Source organism: Sceloporus undulatus, unplaced genomic scaffold (genome assembly GCF_019175285.1).
Source record: "Sceloporus undulatus isolate JIND9_A2432 ecotype Alabama unplaced genomic scaffold, SceUnd_v1.1 scaffold_15, whole genome shotgun sequence".
NCBI classification, from domain to species: Eukaryota; Metazoa; Chordata; class Lepidosauria; order Squamata; family Phrynosomatidae; genus Sceloporus; species Sceloporus undulatus.
In genome coordinates, this window is record NW_024802937.1 from 3,375,753 (window position 1) to 3,396,589 (window position 20,837).

The 20,837-nt window shown below is 38.7% G+C and overlaps 1 protein-coding gene across 2 annotated transcripts in view; it reads left to right on the top strand.

The window, feature by feature from the left end:
- The window catches only part of LOC121917334 (collectin-12-like), a 116,732-nt gene that overhangs the window by 6,273 nt on the left and 89,622 nt on the right, over positions 1-20,837 (top strand). For both annotated transcript variants that reach the window (XM_042443229.1, XM_042443230.1), the window contains exon 2: positions 16,370-16,420. In XM_042443229.1, the coding sequence (XP_042299163.1) occupies positions 16,370-16,420 (51 nt within the window). The remainder of the gene's footprint in view (positions 1-16,369; positions 16,421-20,837) is intronic.

Below are 20,837 nucleotides of genomic sequence, written 5' to 3' on the forward strand. Positions count from 1 at the left end.
AGAACTCAGATCTGATTTGCTCTAGGATGACTTTTTGGCAGTCCAAGGTATTTGCAGAACACTCCTCCAGCGCCACATCTCAAATGAATGTTTCTCCTCTTATCAGACTTCTTCACTGTTTAGTTTTCAAACCGTACATAGAAACTGGAAATATAATGTGTACAAACATGATACTTGTTCCTTCTCGTACCTTTTTCAGGAAGTAATTTCTTTTTTATTTTGTTTTTAAATCTAAATTCCAACAAATATATTTATAAAATATAACATACATATACACAATTTCAACATAACAATATATATTCAACAAAAAAAAAAAAACACAATACAGAAAAATAAGACCTACAAAACTTACACATAATAATGTTACTTTTCAGGAAGTAATTTCTGATCAGCCTTCAGATATCAAGAGTCTTTTAAGATTGAACTTTCTCTCCATCAAACTTTGCTAATGTCCAGGTTTCATAGATCTTGTCAAGATTTCTTGATTCATGGACCCCATATCATATTTGCTCATCACTATGCATCCATCTCCTTACATCAACAGATTTTATTTTATTGAGTACAAACACAGACACATGTTTCTCCTCCCCCTCCCCTTATTGATCGTATGGCAGATTATGTGATCATATGGGAAATCATGGGAGATTATGATCATATGGGAGATTATGTGTTTGGAAAAGATTCTCATTTCTCCATTGTGCTGCCTTTATTCTACTTCCATGATTGCTATAATTTTGAACGTGTCACACAAGTAATGTCCAGTTGTGGTTCCACAACCTAATACCAGACCATTTTCTCTTACTGTTTTAAATCCTTATATTCCTCTTAGCTTTATACTGAAGCAGGCTTCATGCACCTTCCAGATTTATGGGACTACAATCCTCAACATCCTTCCAGCCCACAGGAGCTTGATCATGCAGGTTGTGGATGTATTCTAACATTTCTGGATAGCACCAAGTGTGGAAAGGCGTCTGGTGAAGTTTAATGACAGACTCTCATTTCTCATCTTTCTGAAACTCACCATATAGACTACAAACTTCTATACTGAGTGCAGCTTTGTAAGAAAGTTTTGTAAGAAAGAAACTCAGACATTACTCAGGTCCTGATCAGTTAATTGTCATAACACAGCTGATCCAGGTCTTTTGCTCCAAAGCCCAGTTCATATTTCTCTGGTTTTCTTATGAGAAAATCATGTGACTGACTGGCTCTAAAGCTTTGATGAATATTTCTACTGTATTTGCAAAATATTTGCTTCTCAGGTTGAAATTTGTTTTATGCCACTGCTGGTTTGATTTTGTCCTGGCACCATACTGCAATATCTGCATACCTGCTCTTTGTGAATCACGACCTGCCTGACTTTCCTATCTTGGCATTTCCTGCTTTGATCCCCAGATGTGATGGATCATCTGTGAAAAAGCTTAGGGTGCTTCACATATTTCATGGCAGCCTAGCCTGAAGTGCCCTGAATTGACAGACCTCACATTGTGCAGTTGCCTCTGGACTAAAGTCTTTGAAATTTAGATGTAATCCTCTCTGGCATTAATCCCCTTGAATGACTTGTGTAGGTAGTTTCACAATTGTTTTTTTTTTCTGTGAATGAATATATTGTAGACAGTTACATGGAAAAATAACAAATCTACACTCATAAAGATATCAGGGGAATGATAGTATGAATCATGCCAAAACCTCTTTTTAAAGTGTGAATATAAATAAACCTGCTACCAAAATACAGGACTTCCTGGATATGAGCTGAATATTTCACCACCTTTGAATCCCAGTGAATCTCTCTCACACACTCCCTCTCTTCTGGCAACCTTTCTTAAATCCACTTTGATTTTGGAAAAATAGAGAAATTCTACTTTCAAGCACATTGTGCTCCTCAACTAAATGTGATTCTAAACACATCACTTAAAATTGCTGACACACACTGCAAAGACTCCCCCACCCTAATATGGGAGTTTAATCATTTCCTCTTCCACTATCGGGCCACTAAAATCACTTCTGCGCAGCTGCTATTAGTACTGGAATCCAATGAAAATTTCTCTTGTGGCATACTGAGCAGCCATAACAAGAGGTCAGTGCTCCCTCCTACCTGCCACAATTCTAATGAATTGCGACTTATGGCAATACTAACGCAACCCTTTCATGGGATTTTCTTGGTAAGATTTGTTCAGAAGTTTCCCTTTGCCTTCTAATGATACAATCACAAGTTACACATTTAGCCTGTCTTTGAATTTATTTATTTATTTACTGTATTTATATCCCGCTCTTGGGCCAAAAAGACTCGCAAAGCTGCTTACAGATAGTTTATTAGACATTTCCCTGCCCTCAGGCTTACAGTCTAAAGAGACATGACACAAAAGGAGAAGTGGGAAAGGGGAATAAGTCCAGTGGTTCTTCTCTCCCTCTGAGGCTTGGACCATGGCAGATGGCAGGGTTCTTCTTCTTACCTTAGGCCAGGCCTGATGAAGCTGGCTGGCCTTTCTCTCTGAGGCCGAATTACAGTTGCTTTGATATTGCTGTCAGATGTCAAAGAGGGAAGTTTAATTGATTGTTGCTAATTTAGTTACCCTTCCCTCCCCAGCAACGTTCAAAAGATGGATTTGTTGGCTAGCAATACTTCCTATCACATTGAAGTAGTTTTATATTAATTCACTTTCCACTTCTCCCAATAAAATGTAGCATTAACTAACATCACTCATTTCTGTAGTGCAATAAATAAGTGTTGTCCCACTAGGCATTGCCCAGGGGAAGGGTCTTTTAAAGGAAAGGATGACCCCATGGTCAAGTGCCAGCTTTTTCTGTCAAAAAGGAAAAGAAAAGAAAAGTTCTGCCTACCTACCTTCTTAGTGAAAGAGTAGAAAGAACTAGAGACAGAGACTCAAGATATGTATGTGTGTGTGACAGAGAGAGAAAGAGAGAGAGAGCTGCATACTAAAGTTTCTTTACCTTAAATACATTTAAGAGAATTGCAGTTCCTGCCTTTACAGTTGCTTTGATATTGCTATAGTTGAAGCTTTTTGGATACAAACCTATTCATAATTAATTAAGATCCATTGAATATAGTAGGACTTACCTCTGAGTAAATATGCATATTCTCACAGGCAAGACACACAAACACAAACACAAAGGAAAGCATCAATAACAAATTATTATTATTATTATTATTATTATTATTATTATGTTTGACTAGGGCGCAAAGAGGATGGACAAACTTATCATCCCTTGTGAATTCCATAGTTTCTTTGAAAATTAATGATATTACTACTGGATTAATAACTAATGCACTGAATTATTCCCCCCCCCCTTTCCAACAGTCTACATTAGCAAATTCATTTTTAAACCTAACGTTCCAAGCTCTGCAGTTATCATTACCTCTAATTTGTCCCTTAAATAAATGGACATTGTTGTCATTTTTTGCCAAAGCCACGACAATTTTTTAACTCAGTCACAAATACTGCTGATGAGATTCAAATAGGAATGAGTAAGATCATAGCAGGAGAAGAACATGTCCAAGGGCCTACCTAGTCTATCATTCTCCAGTGCGCCCTTCCCTTACGTGGGGATCCATTCTGGATCCTCCCTGCGTAAGGAAAAAAACACGTAAAGTCAAGCCCCATTAGAAGTAATGGGGCTCATGCCTCTGGTGTGTCATGGGGTGCATGCCGTGGGCATGCACCTCATTACCTCTTCCTGGCATGCCCAGGCTTCTTCCAGCACAGGCTTCCAGAATATAACTGGCTAAAACATTTTCAGGAAGTTCACAAGCAAGCATGAGTTACTGGCCTCCTACTCATGTTAACCTACAGCTAGATTTTACAAACATATGGCCTCAGAAACTGAAAATAATATATAGCTAATAGTGTCCTCACCTATTCTTCATGAATGTCTTTCCTGTTAAAGCTGCCTGAATTAGTAACTATTGCAACATATTTTGGTAAAGTGCTTTGTCAGTTATTGTTTCCTTTCATCTATCCTTTTTTGTTTTAACTGTCCTAAATAATTTAGTGCCCTAAAGAAATCCTTAGGGAATGCTACTGTTTCCATCCTCCCAATAAGAGGACTGTCTATTTATTCCTATTATCTTACTTTTGTTCTTTAACTAATTGTCAATCCATAAGAACACCTTTCTTCTTATTCCATAACCTTTCAGTTTGCTCAAGAGCCTTTGTTGAGGACCTTTGGAAGTCCAAGTAACAATGCCTACCACATCACGGTTATTCATACACTTGTTCATACATTCAAAGAAAACTAATAGATCAGTGAGGCAGGACTTATGTTTGCCAAAGCCATGCTCATTCTTCTTCACCTGTGATGGGGAGGAAAGGCTATGTGTGGCATTTTAGATGAACTGCAAAATGTAGAAAATTTTCAAAACTTGCATACACATGAATGATAACCCAAGACTCCATGCAACAATGAATAGAACATATATTCAAAGATGTCCAGAGCTTTAAAATGAAACATACAATTCCTAATATGGAAAGAATAAAAGGAAGTGACTGAATTCAAAGAGGGAGAAATTTAATTAAGCAGCTCAGGTCTGGGAATTTCAAACAAAAAATGAATTTCACCTGTGAATTCCACATGTCTTCTAATACCAGGGTATATTTATTGTTGGGAGGATGGATGTCATTACGTAATTCACTTTCTTGTAGAGGTTCAAATGTGTTGTAAATTCAAGTTTTCAGATGTTTAAGTATTAGCAGAAATTCATCTAGCCAATTCAAATTCTTCAATATTAAGTGAATTTAAGGTTTGGTTTGCTTTAGATTATTTTTTAAACACAGGAGGATTATGATGAGGATAAAATGAGGCAGTATACTTAGTACATAGAGAAGATATTCTTGCAGGAGATGGACTCATGTGATTTTTCTCACTAAGCATGTTACTTTTAGAATCATAGCATCATAGAATTGTAGAATTGGAAGAGACCACAAGTGTCATCCAGTCCAACCCTCTGCAATGCAGGAAATCACAATCAAAGCATCCCTGACAGATGGCCATCCAGCCGCTGTTTAAAGACCCCTAAGGAAGGAGACTCCACCACACTCTGAGGGAATTTGTTCCACTGTCAAACAGCCCTTACAGTCAGGAAGTTCCTTCTAATGTTGAGGTGGAATCAGTTCCTGGAGCTTGCATCCATTGCTCTGTGTACTAGTCTCTGGGGCAGCAGAAAACAAGTTTGCGCCATTCTCAATGTGACATCCCTTCAAATACTTAAAGAGGGCTATCATATCACCCTTTAACCATCTCTTCTCCAGGCTAAACATACCCAGGTCCCTAAGTCTTTCCTCATAAGGCATGGTTTCCAGACCCTTCACCATTTTAGTCACCCTCCTCTGGACACAATTTGTCAACATCCAATTTGTCAACATGCTTTTTTTTTTGTGGGTACATCACTGGAAGGTAAATATGGGCTAAATTTGCAAGTCTGACTGCTGGGACCTATATATAGGTTTGTAATGTACATCTTAGGAAATCCTAAGGTGGAAGGAGGAATGGGTTAAATGCACAGAATATGTATTCTCCTTAATGTCTAGTTTTCAGAATTAATTATTGTAAATGTATATGGTAAAATCCCAATAGTAAATGATGGTGGCTTCAGGTATGATATAAAGGGTCACATTTGGTATTAATATTCTGAATATCTTTTTCCTGAATACATATTTGGATTATAATTTCTCTTTAGTACAACATGAAGTGCAGCTCCATCTTACATATGCCAAAAATGACATTAATAAAACTTAACAGTTAGGTTGTAATAGTCCCATTGAACTCAAAGTGAGGCCTAAAGAACACATAGATCTAACTGAATATCAGAAAAATAAGCTGAAATAAATATACATGTGAACAGTTTGGCCCAAACCTCCTGTTTTCTCTTTTGAGATCAGCAAATTATACAAGCCATAGGCAATATTTAAGACTATAATGCCAAAGTAGAAAATACACCACATTATACTACAGAGGTCTGTGCCAGCACTTTCTAAAGACATCACTTACGAGTGCTGAATCATGTTAAATAGCAAGCCATATTTTAATTAGGTAACCTCCTCACTCCAGCCTTCCCCAAATAATAATTGGTAATTATTTTTAGGTAAATTTTGATTGCTTTCTGGGCATCTGTCATAAAACTCAGAGTAACAAATGTAGAAATTGTGAATATTGCCAACACACTTAAATAATTTGTAAGCCCAATACTGAGTCATAGTTTGAGGTCTAAAACTTTGCCATATATATATGTGGCAAAAGTGTGTGTGTGTGTGTGTACACAGTATGTTATATAATATTCACTAGGCGCTGTTCTGGTTTTTTAACAGAAGATATACACTGCCAAACCTTAAACCTGCCAAGTAATCATTCCCTCTGCCCAAAAAGCTTCTTACCTTTCTGTCCAGCTTGTAGTGAGGTAAGGGGAAGACATGCTTTATACATCCATTATCACTTGCGCCATGGTGGCGCAGTGGTTAAATGCCTGTACTGCAGCCACTCACTCAAAACCATAAGGTTGCGAGTTCAAGACCAGCAAAAGGGCTCAAGCTCGACTCAGGCTTGCATCCTTCCGAGGTGGCTAAAATGTGTACCCAGACTGTTGGGGGCAAATTAGCTTACAGTTGTAAACCGCTTAGACACTGCTTAGGTGCAGTATGAAGCAGTATATAAATGAAGCTTGTTTGTTTGTTGTTTGTTTCATATTACCAGATTTTTTCCCTGGAGCTCACTAGATGTAAGTAATATACCCTGTGTACTATTTGTATAATCTGTATATGCATGCCTTCAAACCAGGGGCATCACTATGTGACATCCTAAGGGAGCGGGCAGAAACAGGCTTTGGCATTTGCCTGCATCCCTTTAAAACAGATGAGATGGGGTGAATAGGGCAAGGCTCAGTGTGAGAGAAAAGGAGAGGCCCCTGGTTTTAAACATATAAATTTTAAATTTTAAAATTAAAAATAATTTACATTTTTTTTAAAAAAAATAACATTTTTATCCTAAGTGAGGGCACAGAAATAGGCAGTGGCATTTGCCACATATTACCAAATTTTCACTTTAACCATATGGACTATGTACATGTAAATACATTTAGGCTGTGGGTAGGATATTGTAATTTAGAGGTATAATTTTATTTTTGTTAGTTGTCTACATCACAGCTATTGTCATTTCATTCAGTGATATATGGGAATTACAATTTAAGAGTAACATTAGTACAGAAACATTAATAAGGAGTCTAGGTTCTGTACTAAGGATGGGAGGAGATCAGTGTGTGTGTGTGTGTGGGGGGGGGGTGACACTATGAATTTTGAGACTGGGTGATGCCAACCCTAGTGATACCAGGTTCCTCAGACAGGTTCCTCTACCAGATATTGGTTGCAAACAATAGCTACAAATGACTGGTGGCAAGTAGTAGCTGTAATCTTATAGATAGAAGGCCAACAGAGTACTTGTTGCCTAAAGTAGTACAGTGCAGCACCCTCCCCTCACTCATATAGATGAGTCAACCAAGATATTTTTGTCATATGAGATAGAAAGTCCCACAAGTGCTTCTTTCTATCTCCATGATGACAAAACTACAAAAACAACATGAGGTCCTGACACTTTAGCCCTGTGGCCCAAGCATCCACATCACTATGCCTAAAGAGATGGCCTGTCAAGAGACAAATGCAGCTATATGGGAAACTAGTTGTCCCTAAACTAATATCAGACTTCATAGTGCAATAATGCCTAATGCAGATCACAAGGAGTGGTGAAAATAATCTCATCGGCCTAATACACACCACCAGGAAGCAGTGTCCTGACGGTGATAGTAGGGCTCAAGAGCATGCACCAACCACACTCTCCCAAGCCCTACTATGTGTGGGCAGCGCAACTATTGCACAGCACTGCCCACATGGGGGGCGTAGAGATGACGTAGTAGGGCTTGAGAGCATGCACCAACCACACACTCCCAAGCCCTACTATGTGTGGGCGGCACAATTATTGCACAGCACTGCCCACATGGGGGACGTAGAGATGACATGTGGGCATCTGAGTGCCCACACGTCTTTAGTGGAAGCGGCGTCGTAAGGGCTGCGTCGCAACCCTTATGACGCTGCAAAGAAGAAGCCGCTCTAGGTGGCTTTGTTTTAGTTGCGCAGCTGCGCCGCATGGTTTGGTTGCCCCAGCAGTGCTGCGCAGCCAAAAGGGCCGTCATTTCCCTGCTGGTCTGTACTGCGCCATCATATAGTTGCGCAGTACAGGTCACCAGTCTCCTAGTGTATATCTCACACTAAGAATATGGATAATTATCTTGTGGTTTTTGGTCATCCCTGTCCATCCTGAGCATAGCTTTTCTGGTGAATTTTATAGAATGCTTATATAAGGATCAAAATTTAAATATGCTGAATCCTTTATGACTTTTATAATAAAGCTTGTTTTATAATAAAGTGTCTTTTCTTGATACTGTAATTCTTTTGTAGTAAAGTGAGTTTTTTTTTTGTTTTTGTTTTTTTACGTTCTTCCCATGTAATTAGATCTATCTGTAAATATCAGGAAAATCAGGAATCTTACCTCTTTTCAGAACACACAAAAAAGCTGTTGCACCTTAAAGACTAATAAATTTTATTTGGCATCGTTTTTCATGGGCTGCACCTGATGAAATGGGCTGGAGTCCACAAAAGCCTGCGCCAAATAAAACTTTAGTATTTAAGAGTGCTGTAAGATTTTAACTTTGCAAAAAATTAAAAGACCTGCCCTGCTCAATGTTTTCAGGATTAAATTAACTTTAGATCTGGCTGGGGGGGGGGGGGGGGGGGGGGATGGTAAACACAAAAGAGAGAACATGTGAGATTTAAAGAGGTATTTAAATTCAGTGTATATTTTTGTTTAATGAGAGCCAGTGTGGCATAGTTGTTTGAATGTTAGACTATGATTCGGGAGACCAGTGTTTTATTCCTGGCTCAGCCATGAAACCCACAGTCTCTCAGCCTTGAGGCAATGGCAAACCCTCTCTGAACAATTCTTGCCAAGGAAGTCCCATGATAGGTTCGCCTTGGGGTTCTCTAAGTCAGAAATGACTTGAAGGCACACAAGAGCAACAAAACAGCAGCAGTAACAAATGTGTGCATATTACCCTCACTTCCCACTTTATCCTCACAACAACCTTGTTGTATGTGTTTTTGGCAGAAAGAAGGAAAGAGGATGGCCATGGTCACCTGGGAAGCTCCTTAACTGAATGGGGATTTGAATCCAATTCTTTCTGATCTTAGTCAAACACTCTGTCCACTACACTACATTAGCTGGCTAGCATGCTCAGCAAAAGTGATAACACATGCAAATCATGCATGCATTTCCCAGGCTCACACAGTATATATATATATACCCACTTTTTCCAGGCAAGCATTCTCTGAAGATGCCAGCCACAGATGCTGGTGAAACGTCAGGAAGAAACTCTTCTAGAACATGCCCACATAGCCCAAAAAACCCACAAAAAACTATGGATACCGGCCATGAAAGCCTTCAACTTCACAAAAGTGATAGTCAGTATCTGTTGACTACAGACAATAAATTGATATTTTGTTAATAATTTATACTATTCTAAATTATGCTAAGTTATCAGCTTAGCAGAAAAGACACAACGTTGCACAGATCTGGGTGATTCCAGAGGATTTTATGAACCTCTTAAAACAGTGTTTGGACCAACATATCAGGTCCAAAGCTCCCTATACAGTACAGATGGTCAAACTAATCACAGATAAAGCTTCCATTTTGAACCGATGGGCTGAACACTTTCAAAGTTTCTTCAGTGCCAACCGAGTAGTCCAAGGCTCAAACTATTCAACATATGACACAACAACCGATGAAAAATGAATTGGACATAGCTCCCACTTTGGAAGAAACCGTTAAGGCCATACAGCAGATGAAAAATGACAAGGCTGCCAGGATTGATGGAATTCCACCTGAAGCTTGGAAACATGGAGGTCATGTACTCCATGCTAAATTCCATGAGCTCCTTGTGAGTTGCTGGGAAAAAAGGCATACTGCCATCAGATCTCCGAAATGCAGTCATCATCACCCTGTATAAGAAAAAAGGAGCAAAATCCGATTGCTCAAACTATCGAGGTATAACACTGCTCTCCATCGCTGGAAAAATCCTCGCAAGGATACTCCTGAACAGATTAGTCCCTGCTATTGCAGAAGAACTTCTCCCTGAAAGCCAATGCAGCTTTAGAGCTAATAGGAGCACTACAGACATGGTATTTGCCCTTAGACAACTGCAAGAGAAATGTAGAGAGCAGAACAAAGGACTCTATGTAACATTTGTCGACCTCACCAAAGCCTTTGACACTGTGAGTAGAAAAGGCCTGTGGCAGATCCTGGAACAACTAGGATGCCCCCCCCCAATTCCTCAAAATGATTACCCTGCTACATGAAGGCCAGCGAGGTCAAGTCAGATATGGTGACGCTCTCTTTGTAATAACTAATGGTGTGAAACAAGGTTGTGTTCTTGCCCCAACTCTATTTACAATCTTCTTCAGCAGGATGCGCCAAAGGGCTATGGCAGATCTTGAAGAAGAAGACAGCATTTATATATGCTACTGTACCAATGGTAGCTTGTTTAACTTAAGCCGTCTGAGGGCTCGCACTAAGACTATCTAGTCCATTTTGCTGATGATGCTGCCCTCATTGCCCATACGGAAGCAGCTCTGCAACGCCTAACATCTTGTTTTGCTACAGCCGCAGAGCTCTTTGGGCTGGAAGTCAATCTGAAGAAAATGGAAGTTCTCTACCAGCCAGCACCACAGGAAAAACACTATCATCCCCACATCACTGTAGGCACATCTGTGCTTAAGTCCATCCAGAGGTTCACCTACCTGGGAAGCATCATCTCCTCAGATGACAAGATTGATAAAGAGATCGATCACAGGCTAGCAAAGGCATATAGTGCATTCGGAAGGCTTCACAAAAGAGTCTGGAGTAACAAACACTTGAGTCGAAGCACAAAAATCAGTGTGTATAGAGCCATTGTACTGTCTATTCTCCTTTATGGGTCTGAAACATGGGTCACCTATCGCCAACACCTGCGCTGGGCAGGATACGTTTCTAGGATGAAGGACCATCGCCTCCCAAAAATAGTATTCTACAGTGAACTCGCCACGGGTCAGCGTAAGAGGGGCGCCCCAAAGAAGAGATACAACGACTCCCTGAAACAACACCTCAGGCTCAGCCAAATTGATAACCAACAATGGTCCGCCCTGGCCTCGCACCGGGAGGCATGGAGATGCACTATCCACGATGCTGCAGCCTTTTTTGAAAGCTCACACTGAACGAGTCTCAAAGAGAAACAACAACGCAGAAAGAACCACAACCTGGAAACATCACCCAAGGAGACTTTCTGCTGTGCTTTCTGCAACTGGACTTGTTTATCTTGGATTGGCCTTTTTAGTCATCAATGCGCTTGTAGAAAGCGCGGGATGAGTCCTTCCTGAATTTTTGTTCTCAAAGAAAAGCCAGAGAGAGAGATACTATTCTGAGGAATTAATGACATGAATTAATGAACTAAGGATGCAGCCCTGAATCTTAGCATCCCAATATCTAGTAAGTTAAGATGTCCAGAATTCAGAGCCAGGCTCCTCTTGTCCAGTCCTCAGAGTTAGGTAGAAGAATCTCAGAATGAAAGCTATGGTACCCTTAAGAGTGTCTGTATCTGTGCCTTTTCCTCATTTAATAAATTTGGGGTTTTTCGTTTGTTTGAATTCAGGGTAAATTTGATTTAAATCACTTTTATTTAAATCATGATTAAAATCATCACTCAGAAAAACTTGATTTAATTATGGAATCCCCCCCCCCCAAAAAAAACTAGGGCACTCTTACTCGCTATAAGCTTAATACATATTTTACACAACTCAGAGTTACTGAAGACTCATTCTTGCTGTATAATCTTAATATTTACAACCAGAAGAAGATTTCACTTTTAGAATAATAACTTTTTAGATTAGTTTTATAGTTATATTTTTAAAAATATACTGATTTGGTAATACTATTGAAATGATGAAATTATTGTGAAGTGAACTATCTCCAGTTTAATAGGTTAATCATTCATATTTGCTGCACTTTATTGGAAGGAATTAAAATCATCATTATATTAATAATAACAAAATGGTTGAATTTAACTAAAAAATAATATTATTTATGTATACTTGTATTTGCTTAAGCATCCATGTTTGTTAACTGATTTGTATAAACAAAATATCTTTTTTTTAAAAAAACTTGACTATCAGCCCAGTCCACACACAAAAAGCTTAAAATACTGTCCCTTGTAGCTCAGTCATCTTCATCTTCTCATCTGTTTATAATCTGGAAAAGAAAAAAAAAACAAGCATTCCTGCTTTATCAGGTCCCAAACAATTTTTCAATTTAGAATGAATGAGTCCAAAGGAAGAGAATATTCTTTCTACACCAGCAAATGCTACTGTTGTTAAAAGTGAAATCATTACTTCATCAGTCTCTAAATCCAAGTGCTTAAGTGACTTCCACCAGTTCACTGGTGTGACTTTCTTTACAACATCATCGGCAAACATATATGTCTTGAATGATTCCCCCTTAGCTCTTAAGTTTATTATAGTTGTCAGTACAGATGGATGATTGCTTGATGCCATAGCTAACTCCTCTTCCTCAGCAGTTAAGGCTTGACGCTGGTACTGGATATTGAGAGTATTTGCAAGAAAATGAGCTGGTAACAGTGATTGTCCCATTCATTTTTTAATGCTTTTAATTTAATTCTGTCAGTGTGTAGTTCTGTTTCTGAGTGCTCAAACAGTTCCTTCTAAATTTCAGCAGCAACAGAAATCAAACAGCTATTTTCTGTATATTGTTTAAAGCTTCAGAAATGGGTTTCAGGATACTCAGCATATCTTCAACATTTCTCTTAAAGCCAGTGTTGAGGATTTTGGCTGAGGCATGTTTTTGTCTTGTTTTTGTTCACAAACTATCATCAGAATAGACTAGTTCTTAATATGCTGCTCAAAACAGACCACCACAGAGCTCCATCTAACACCTTGTGGGAGCATTAGCTTGTTTCCACCATTCTTTTGCTCACAGACTATGGAACAGCTTGTCGGAAAAGATCTGTCATATTACCATCTAGAATAGCTTTTTAAAAACTATCAAGACGGATCTCTTCCAACAGGCCTTTCCAGAATAGTATATCAGCTAACATAAAAACCGACTATTGCTCAGCCCATCTTATCAAGCATCTCACATCCCATCCTTTGTCTGTTGTTTTTAGTGCATTCTTTTAATGTATATATGATTTAATTGCTATCTTAAGGGGGGGAAATGAGGGTACAATCTGCAGTTATTGTATATTGTTATTTTATAATGTATTCAATGTTTTTACTGTAAGCCGCCTCAATCCTACCTGGAGTAGGCGGGACATAAATAAAGTTTATTGTATATTATTGTATATTTTTAGAGCTGCTTCTGCAAAATGGTTTTTATGGAAGTATTTAGCAATTTTAACGACACTAATCTTTATTCCTGGAACACTGAAGTCTTTGGCTAGGAGTTGCAGCAAATGGGCAAATATGTTATTAGCTTTGTACACCCTCCCTGTTCTTCTAAATTTCTTCTCATCTTGGATAAATTTACAGCATTGTCTATGACCAACCTGCACACTAGACATTTGATAGTTGAGAGACTGGGAATCTGCAGAAGAAGCTAGGTGTGAAACCTTCTGAGCAGAATACTCCACATATCTTTGGATCTTTGTGTCTATAGCCTGAGGTTTATCATATAATTCTTTCCCTGGAGAAGAAAATGGAAGTACAGTCAACCCTCTGTTTTCATGGGGGATCTGTTCCAGAGCGCCCCCCCCGTGCGCAAAAAATGAGTTTCTCATATATTCAAGCCCTATTGACTTGAATATGTGCATGGTTGCGGGAGTGTGCACGCACCTCGGGCACGTTCCCCATTATTTCCCCCTCCATTTGTCCCTCGTGCATAAGTGAGGGACGCAGATTCCAAAGCTGCAAGAACGGAGGGAGGACTGTATTCTCATTACTACATGAGCCTAGTAATAAATGCCATGATTTCTGCCATCATGTTCATGTGCCATTCCAATTGTCATATCATTGGGTATAGTTGGAAACCATACAAGACTAGGTGAACATTTTATATGACAATTATATTGTTATTTTTCATTGTATTTGCAATTTGGAAGTTAATTTCAGCAAGAGGGAATCCAAGTCATTGAGTCTCTTTTGCTGTAGTTGCTAGTTCTTCCAATGAGAACATCAATTAGAAGCTTAATCTACAGATTTGAAATTATTAGTAGATTGGCTCTGATCTTGACATGTCACCTTTTAATTTCCTACAGTTTTCTGGATACAGTCTCTGTAATTTAGAGACACATACTCATCTCACACACTCCAAATGACTTGGCTGAGTTTAGGATTTTCAGAAGCTTCTTTGTATTTAGAAATGAATATTGGAAGCCATTAATGGATTGTGAGTTACCAGGATTCAGTATTATAACAAAAGAAAGGGAGGGGGGAATCCAGAATGTAAAAACAAACCACACATTGATGTACAAACATTTCTTTGTTCCCTTATTAAAAACACCATACGTATATGTCATTATTTTGACAAATGAAGACTGCATTCCTGTACCACTTCTCTGGAAGCAAGCCCTATTGAACTCAATGGGATTTAACGTCTGGACTGCATAATTGGTATGAGTCAGTGTTGCCAAGCAGAGAAAAACTATATTTAAAACAATTCTTATAAGGTTGAAAACATGGTTTGTAATGGTCCAGGAAAATGTATATGAATCCCTGACAATACTGCTGTGTAAAGTATGAGTAATTAATTAGTGAACAAAAATAATCTAGTGCTTTGAGAGGTAGAAGTGTGGGTTTAATACAAACAAACAAATAACCAGTTTAACTCTTGAAAAGCCAGGTATTTTTTTTCTTTTCTTTGCAATGCAGATGTTTCAACCTATCATGTCATTTTCTGGGGCTGAGAATGTGTGAATTTCCCAAGGTCATCCAGTGGGTTTTCAAAGTTGAGTAGGGAATCAAGCCCTGATCTCCAGAGTCATAGTCCAGTGCTCAAACCATTACACTATACTGGCTCTCCTACACTTCTACCTATAATTAAAGATGCATGCAATCTGTAAATACCCTCTTCTGCTTTCTCTTCTTCTGTCCAGCATCCCAGTTGTAGTTTCTGCTGTCTTTAACATTGCTAATGTTAATATTATTTGTGTTAAAAATAATATGGTTTCATATTGTATTGTGGTTTTAAATTATTGTGAGTCATTGAGATAGTATATGGACACTTGGAAAGATTGGATACAGGTGTATGTGTGTGTACACAAATGCAAGAAATAAACCTGGAGTCTCATCTGTGAGCTTGTCTGAACTTGCCTCTCTTACCGCCTATTGTATGGTTAGACTTCCTTGGTTCAGTGTTTCAAAGCAGTTCTGAACAGCCATCTTTTTCTTTCCTTTATTTTACAGGTTTTTCCTGATTAAATTCCCCTTCACTTTTATCTTTTTACTGTCATCATGTGTTTTTGCAATGTACTGTAAGCTGAAAGCGCCATGCCTGATTCTACTCTTGGATAGCACCTAGTAACTTTGGAAACTTAATATAATAAAAAATGACAGTAAAGTCAGTAAAATGAAAACCTGGCAAGCCTGCTGACTATGGAGCAACCAGAGCATATTAAGCATTAGACTATATCTTGACAGCATCTTGCTGGAATGTCTTTACTCTTGTTCAATAAACTAACCCTCCATACTTGTCAGTGTCAACAAGGGTTACATTTCTGTATGTGTTTATATCATTGAGACTACAATAGTGATACATTTAAAGCCAGACAGAGCATGCTTTCTTTGTTATTGTTTTTAAGTGAAATTTCTGTAATCTGTTCAAGCAACATACTAGACCACCCAATAATTTCTGCATACGGGTTGTTGTGTATGAGCAGATGGTTTTGTACTTATGATTCAGACCAACAGGATTTCCAAGAGTTACATACCAACTCTGGATAGATGCTGCAAAAGGAAGATGAACATTCATATTTTTCAGATTCCAGTGAGCCAAGCAGGATTTTTCAATAGATGTCTATTTTAAATACTGTTGTTGCTGTGTACCTTCAAGTCATTTCTTACTTATGGTGACCTTAAGGCCTTATCATCAGATTTTCTTGGCATGTTTCTTCAGAGGGGGTTTGCCATTGCCTTCCTCTGAAGCGGAGAGCATGTGACTTGCCCAAGGTCACCCAGTAGGTTTCTATGGCTGACTGGGGAATCAATTCAACACTCAAACCACTGTACCACACTGGCCTCTCTATTACAATATCTTTATTTTCTTTTTTTAACAGACGACTTTACAGAAGAAGAGGAGGTTCAGTCCTTCGGCTACAAGAGATTTGGTAAGCTAGACTGAGTTTTAATATGTTTCTTTTGTTTAAAGTGCAATGAAAAACATTTTCAGTTATTGTTGTGCATGTTTTTGAGTGGAATGCAGTGCAGTCATAAAAAAGGGACAAGATAGTTTGAAGAAAAAGTGGCAAGAGCTGGTTCTTAATTTATTGTCAAATTTACAAAGCATACTGTAACAGCAATCTGTTTGATCATTTGTTATTGTCATTATGATTACAATTGCTATCGTTGTTGTTGTTGCCAGTCCTTGTGGTTTTGCAGGAGTAATTCATTGATTACCTCTGCTATATTTATATTTAAGATGAATGGGGAATGCTCTCCTTTCCCTGCCTAAACATGTAATTTGTGAGAGATTTACAAAGCTTTCATTGATTCAGTGTGTCTGACCTAATTGGGGCTAATAACTAAGTTTAGCCCATTGACTTCAATGATGTTTCCTTCTGGGATACAGGATGTAGATTTCAGCTTAAAGCTGATAATCATGTGTTGCCAAATTAATACCATTAAGCTTTGGTGGACTTGCAAGCTCAAATCTGATACTTTTCAAGGTACTTACAGATCATGTCTACACAAATTTCTAAAGTTATCCACATATTTACATGCCATCCAACAAATGGACTATTCATTATTGTGAACAAGTCACATATAGGAAAATTTCAGACAATTTCACAGGTTCCACAGCAATCTGTTGCTGTTTTACTAGAAGCTTAAGATCCAACCAGCTCTTGGTGTAGATCATGCACAGAACTGAAGAATCCTGTGGAATTTGAGTACAGTTCTTCCATACACATAATCTACTTCTGGTTTCCCTGTTTCATTTTATTTGAGCATAATAGCAAAGAGAAGGAGGAGAATCATTTTAGTTTTGCTATTATAGAACAATTGGGAGTGAGAAGTCTTAGCTGATCTCCTGATAGTTATCAAGAAAGCTATGGTACATCCAGCCCCAGCATAACAGCACACAACCCTAAACTGCCTACTCTTTGTAATCTTGTTCCTACTTCAATATATTAACAAGTTCATGGTGCCAAAATGTCTCTTTCCCCTTCTAAGTTGTTCTATGGGAAGAAGAAAATATTTTTGGATAAGATCTATTTCCTCATAAAATGTGTTCCTAGAATTCAACATTAAGAAAACAGAGGACTTGTTCCTATGACCAAGGGTGTTACGCCAATAGATTTGTATGGGCATGGATGAATGAATGTAATTGCACAGCTGGTCCTATGATAAATACTGGTGCAAACGTAGTAACTGACATATACAGTGCAATTTCTGGAGGCAGTAAGTTACAGCAGGGCAGTGGCTGGCAAAGGACATTTTAGCCAAAATATATTCCACATACTCAGCATAAGAAATTATTGTTAGCAGTGCTATTATTGCTGTCATCAGTGGAGTCCACAGGATTTTTTTTTAAAAAAACCCAGTCTGCTGGCATTGGGATGAACAGAAGAAAAAAGGGAGAAGAGTTGTACTTGCTCTCTGTACATTAGCCTTTGAAACTTCCATTTCACCGATCATTCTGAAGGCCTAGATCTGACAGTCTGTGTTGCCTAGCTCTAAGATTCTGTTTCTTGGCATTTGAAGACAATTTTATACTTGGAAGAAAGCCCCTCAAAAACTGTCTAAACAATGAACTCCCCCTCCCTCACAATCACATCCCACATCCTCTGTTTGTGGGACTGTATTTTGCTGAGCTCATTTGCAGTCCCAAATTGACCAACCATTCTCTGCAGCAGACAAAATTGTAGTCTCACAGTGTTAAGCCAAGAGAGTATTAGATAACAACCAATGTGGATTCTGGCCCTTTTTGCAAGTGCTTGGAGAAGTATGTGCTAGCAATTTGATGTGTGTTTATACAATGGGGGGGGGGGTAGGAAAGTTACAACAATTCATTACAAAGGTTAAGAAAAGTTCTAATTCTTCTGTTTTTAAATAAGCATAGAAAGCAGATGCTTTTCTATGAGGTAGGATAGGAAGAAATCAACTCATTTGAGATGTTGTTCTGAGAAGAGTGCTAGCAGCTCTGGTGGCACAGTGAATAAATGCCTGTACTGCAGCCACTCACTCAAAACCATAAGGTTGCAAGTTCAATACCAGCCAGGCCTCAAGCTCAACTCAGGCTTGCATCCTCCTGAGGTTGCTAAAATGAGTACTCAGCTTGTTGGGGGGGCCATTAGTTTACAGATGTAAACTGCTTAGAGACTGTGGTATGAAGCGGTATTTGAATGAAGCTGCTAAGAATACCATGGAGAAAATCAAAAAAACAAAAACCAAATGGGTACTTGAATAGATCAAGGCTGAAATCTCCCTAGAAGCCAAGATAATGAAACTGAGGCTGTCTTACTTTGGCTACATCATGAGAAGGCATGACTGATTAGAAAAGACAATAATCCTAGGAAAGGTAGAAGGTAGTAGAAAGAGAGGAAGACATTACAAATAGATGGATATACTCAACCAGAGAGGACACAGGCCTGAATTTGCAGGACCTAAGCAGAGCCATGGAGGACAGGGGGTCTTGGAGAGCTCTCATCCACAGGGAATCCATGAGTTGGGGCTGACTCGCGGACAGTTAACATTGATCATATTCCATTAGTTATGTTGAAACTAGGTAAAGAGAGAAAAAGTTACTCACTCATTTCTTAATGTCATCTACCCAATATAGTTAATCCCCAAAGGATTATATGAGTATATAAAGGTTACATGAATTTATGACAATTAGCCAGTGGTAACCAGAATAATGTTCTAATACCATCATACTCCTGCCTACCAGATGTTGGCAGCTGAAAGGGACCAACATTTTGCTATCATGCCATATGAAAGTTTCCTGTGAAATCTCATTGCCTTCTGTAAGGAGGATGCTAAGATAGCTGGACCATTGATCTGAACCAATCTGGTGATAAGAGCATCTTGTTAACAGTGATAGGATGTGGTGGCTATCCCATTCCACTAATTCTGTGCTGTGCAAGGGAACTGCAAAAAGTGAACATTTGCTGGCTCAGATTTTCATTACATTGGTCTGTTGTAATAGTAAAAGCATCCTTCCTTCTCACCATTAGTTAGTCATCAGTCACAAAGTAGCTTTTCTGAAGCCATCTTCTCTTTATAATTAACTAGAGATTTATGTATATTGTTTTCCTCCAAGAAACTGCCACCAGCACACACTATGTCTTATACCAGGAATTCCTGTTGAAGAACATTATTGTTGTGTACACTCAAATTGCTTCTAGTAACTCTAATGCTAGTACCCTAACCCTAGGTTGCTCCTCTATCACTGGGATTTCTTGGCAAGTTTTGTTCAGGGGTTGGGGTTGCCTTTTTTTCCTCTCAGGCCGAGAAAGTGTGACCCAGTGGGTTTCTATAGTTGAGTGGGGATTTGAAGCCTGGTATCCAGATTCATAATCACACACTCAAGCATGAACCAGTTGTGAAACACATGTTCCCTGAGATCTGCTTCCATAAAGTCCCTTTATTTCCTTATTATATGAGAAGCATTGGTCTTTGGCCAGCATTCTGAGAGCTGAAGTGTAAAATATCTGGCAGACCAAAGATTGACAACCACTAATCTAGGCAAAGCTCCTTGCATTTTAAATCTGGGATCAGAAATAAACTTGAGAAAATAATATGTTATGTAGTCCCAATATCAGAGCAAAATTAACTACAACATATACCTATAATATACGACAGGGGTGCTCACACCTTTTACCCTTTGTACCCTCTTTACATCTACATGCCGTTGCTGTATCCCCCCTGATATAGTACATGAATAACAATATTTTGTCTATTTAGTGTGTGTATTTTAATTCTCACATTCATGTATATTCATATTTTAACATTTTGTAAGGAAAATAATATATTTCAAATTAGAAACGTTTTATTTAAGTAAATTTGATATTGGCTCAACACATATGTAAATTTTACACATTAAAATGTTTGGGAAGATGAGGAGGAAGAGGGATCAGGGCCTCCAAGTCTAAGGTCCTGCCCCACCATTTGAGACCACTGATGTACCATATTGTGCATAGTGGAGCACACTATTGTTTCTCCTTTATTAAGAGAGAGAGAGAGAGAGAGAGACTGACTCTAGATGGAAAGAAAACCTCTGTAGAAGTCCCATGTTTTGCTTCTGTACAAGCCAATGTTATTTTGGCATCCATATGATGTTTTCCTCATTCCACAGTATTTCCTTAGGGCTCCTGGCATTTCCAAAGACTTTCCATTCCTGCTCCTCAGGTCAGTTTAATCCAGCACTCTCCAAAATGAAATGTATCTGTTTTTGCCTCTGTGTTTCATGGTCTTGCAAGCCACCACCATGTAAACAAGGCTTGTGTTTCCAGGACACAGATTCCACAGGGATTAAGTGTGGGAAAGAGGAGTGTTAGCACTAAAACAAATTCATTCTAATGCTTA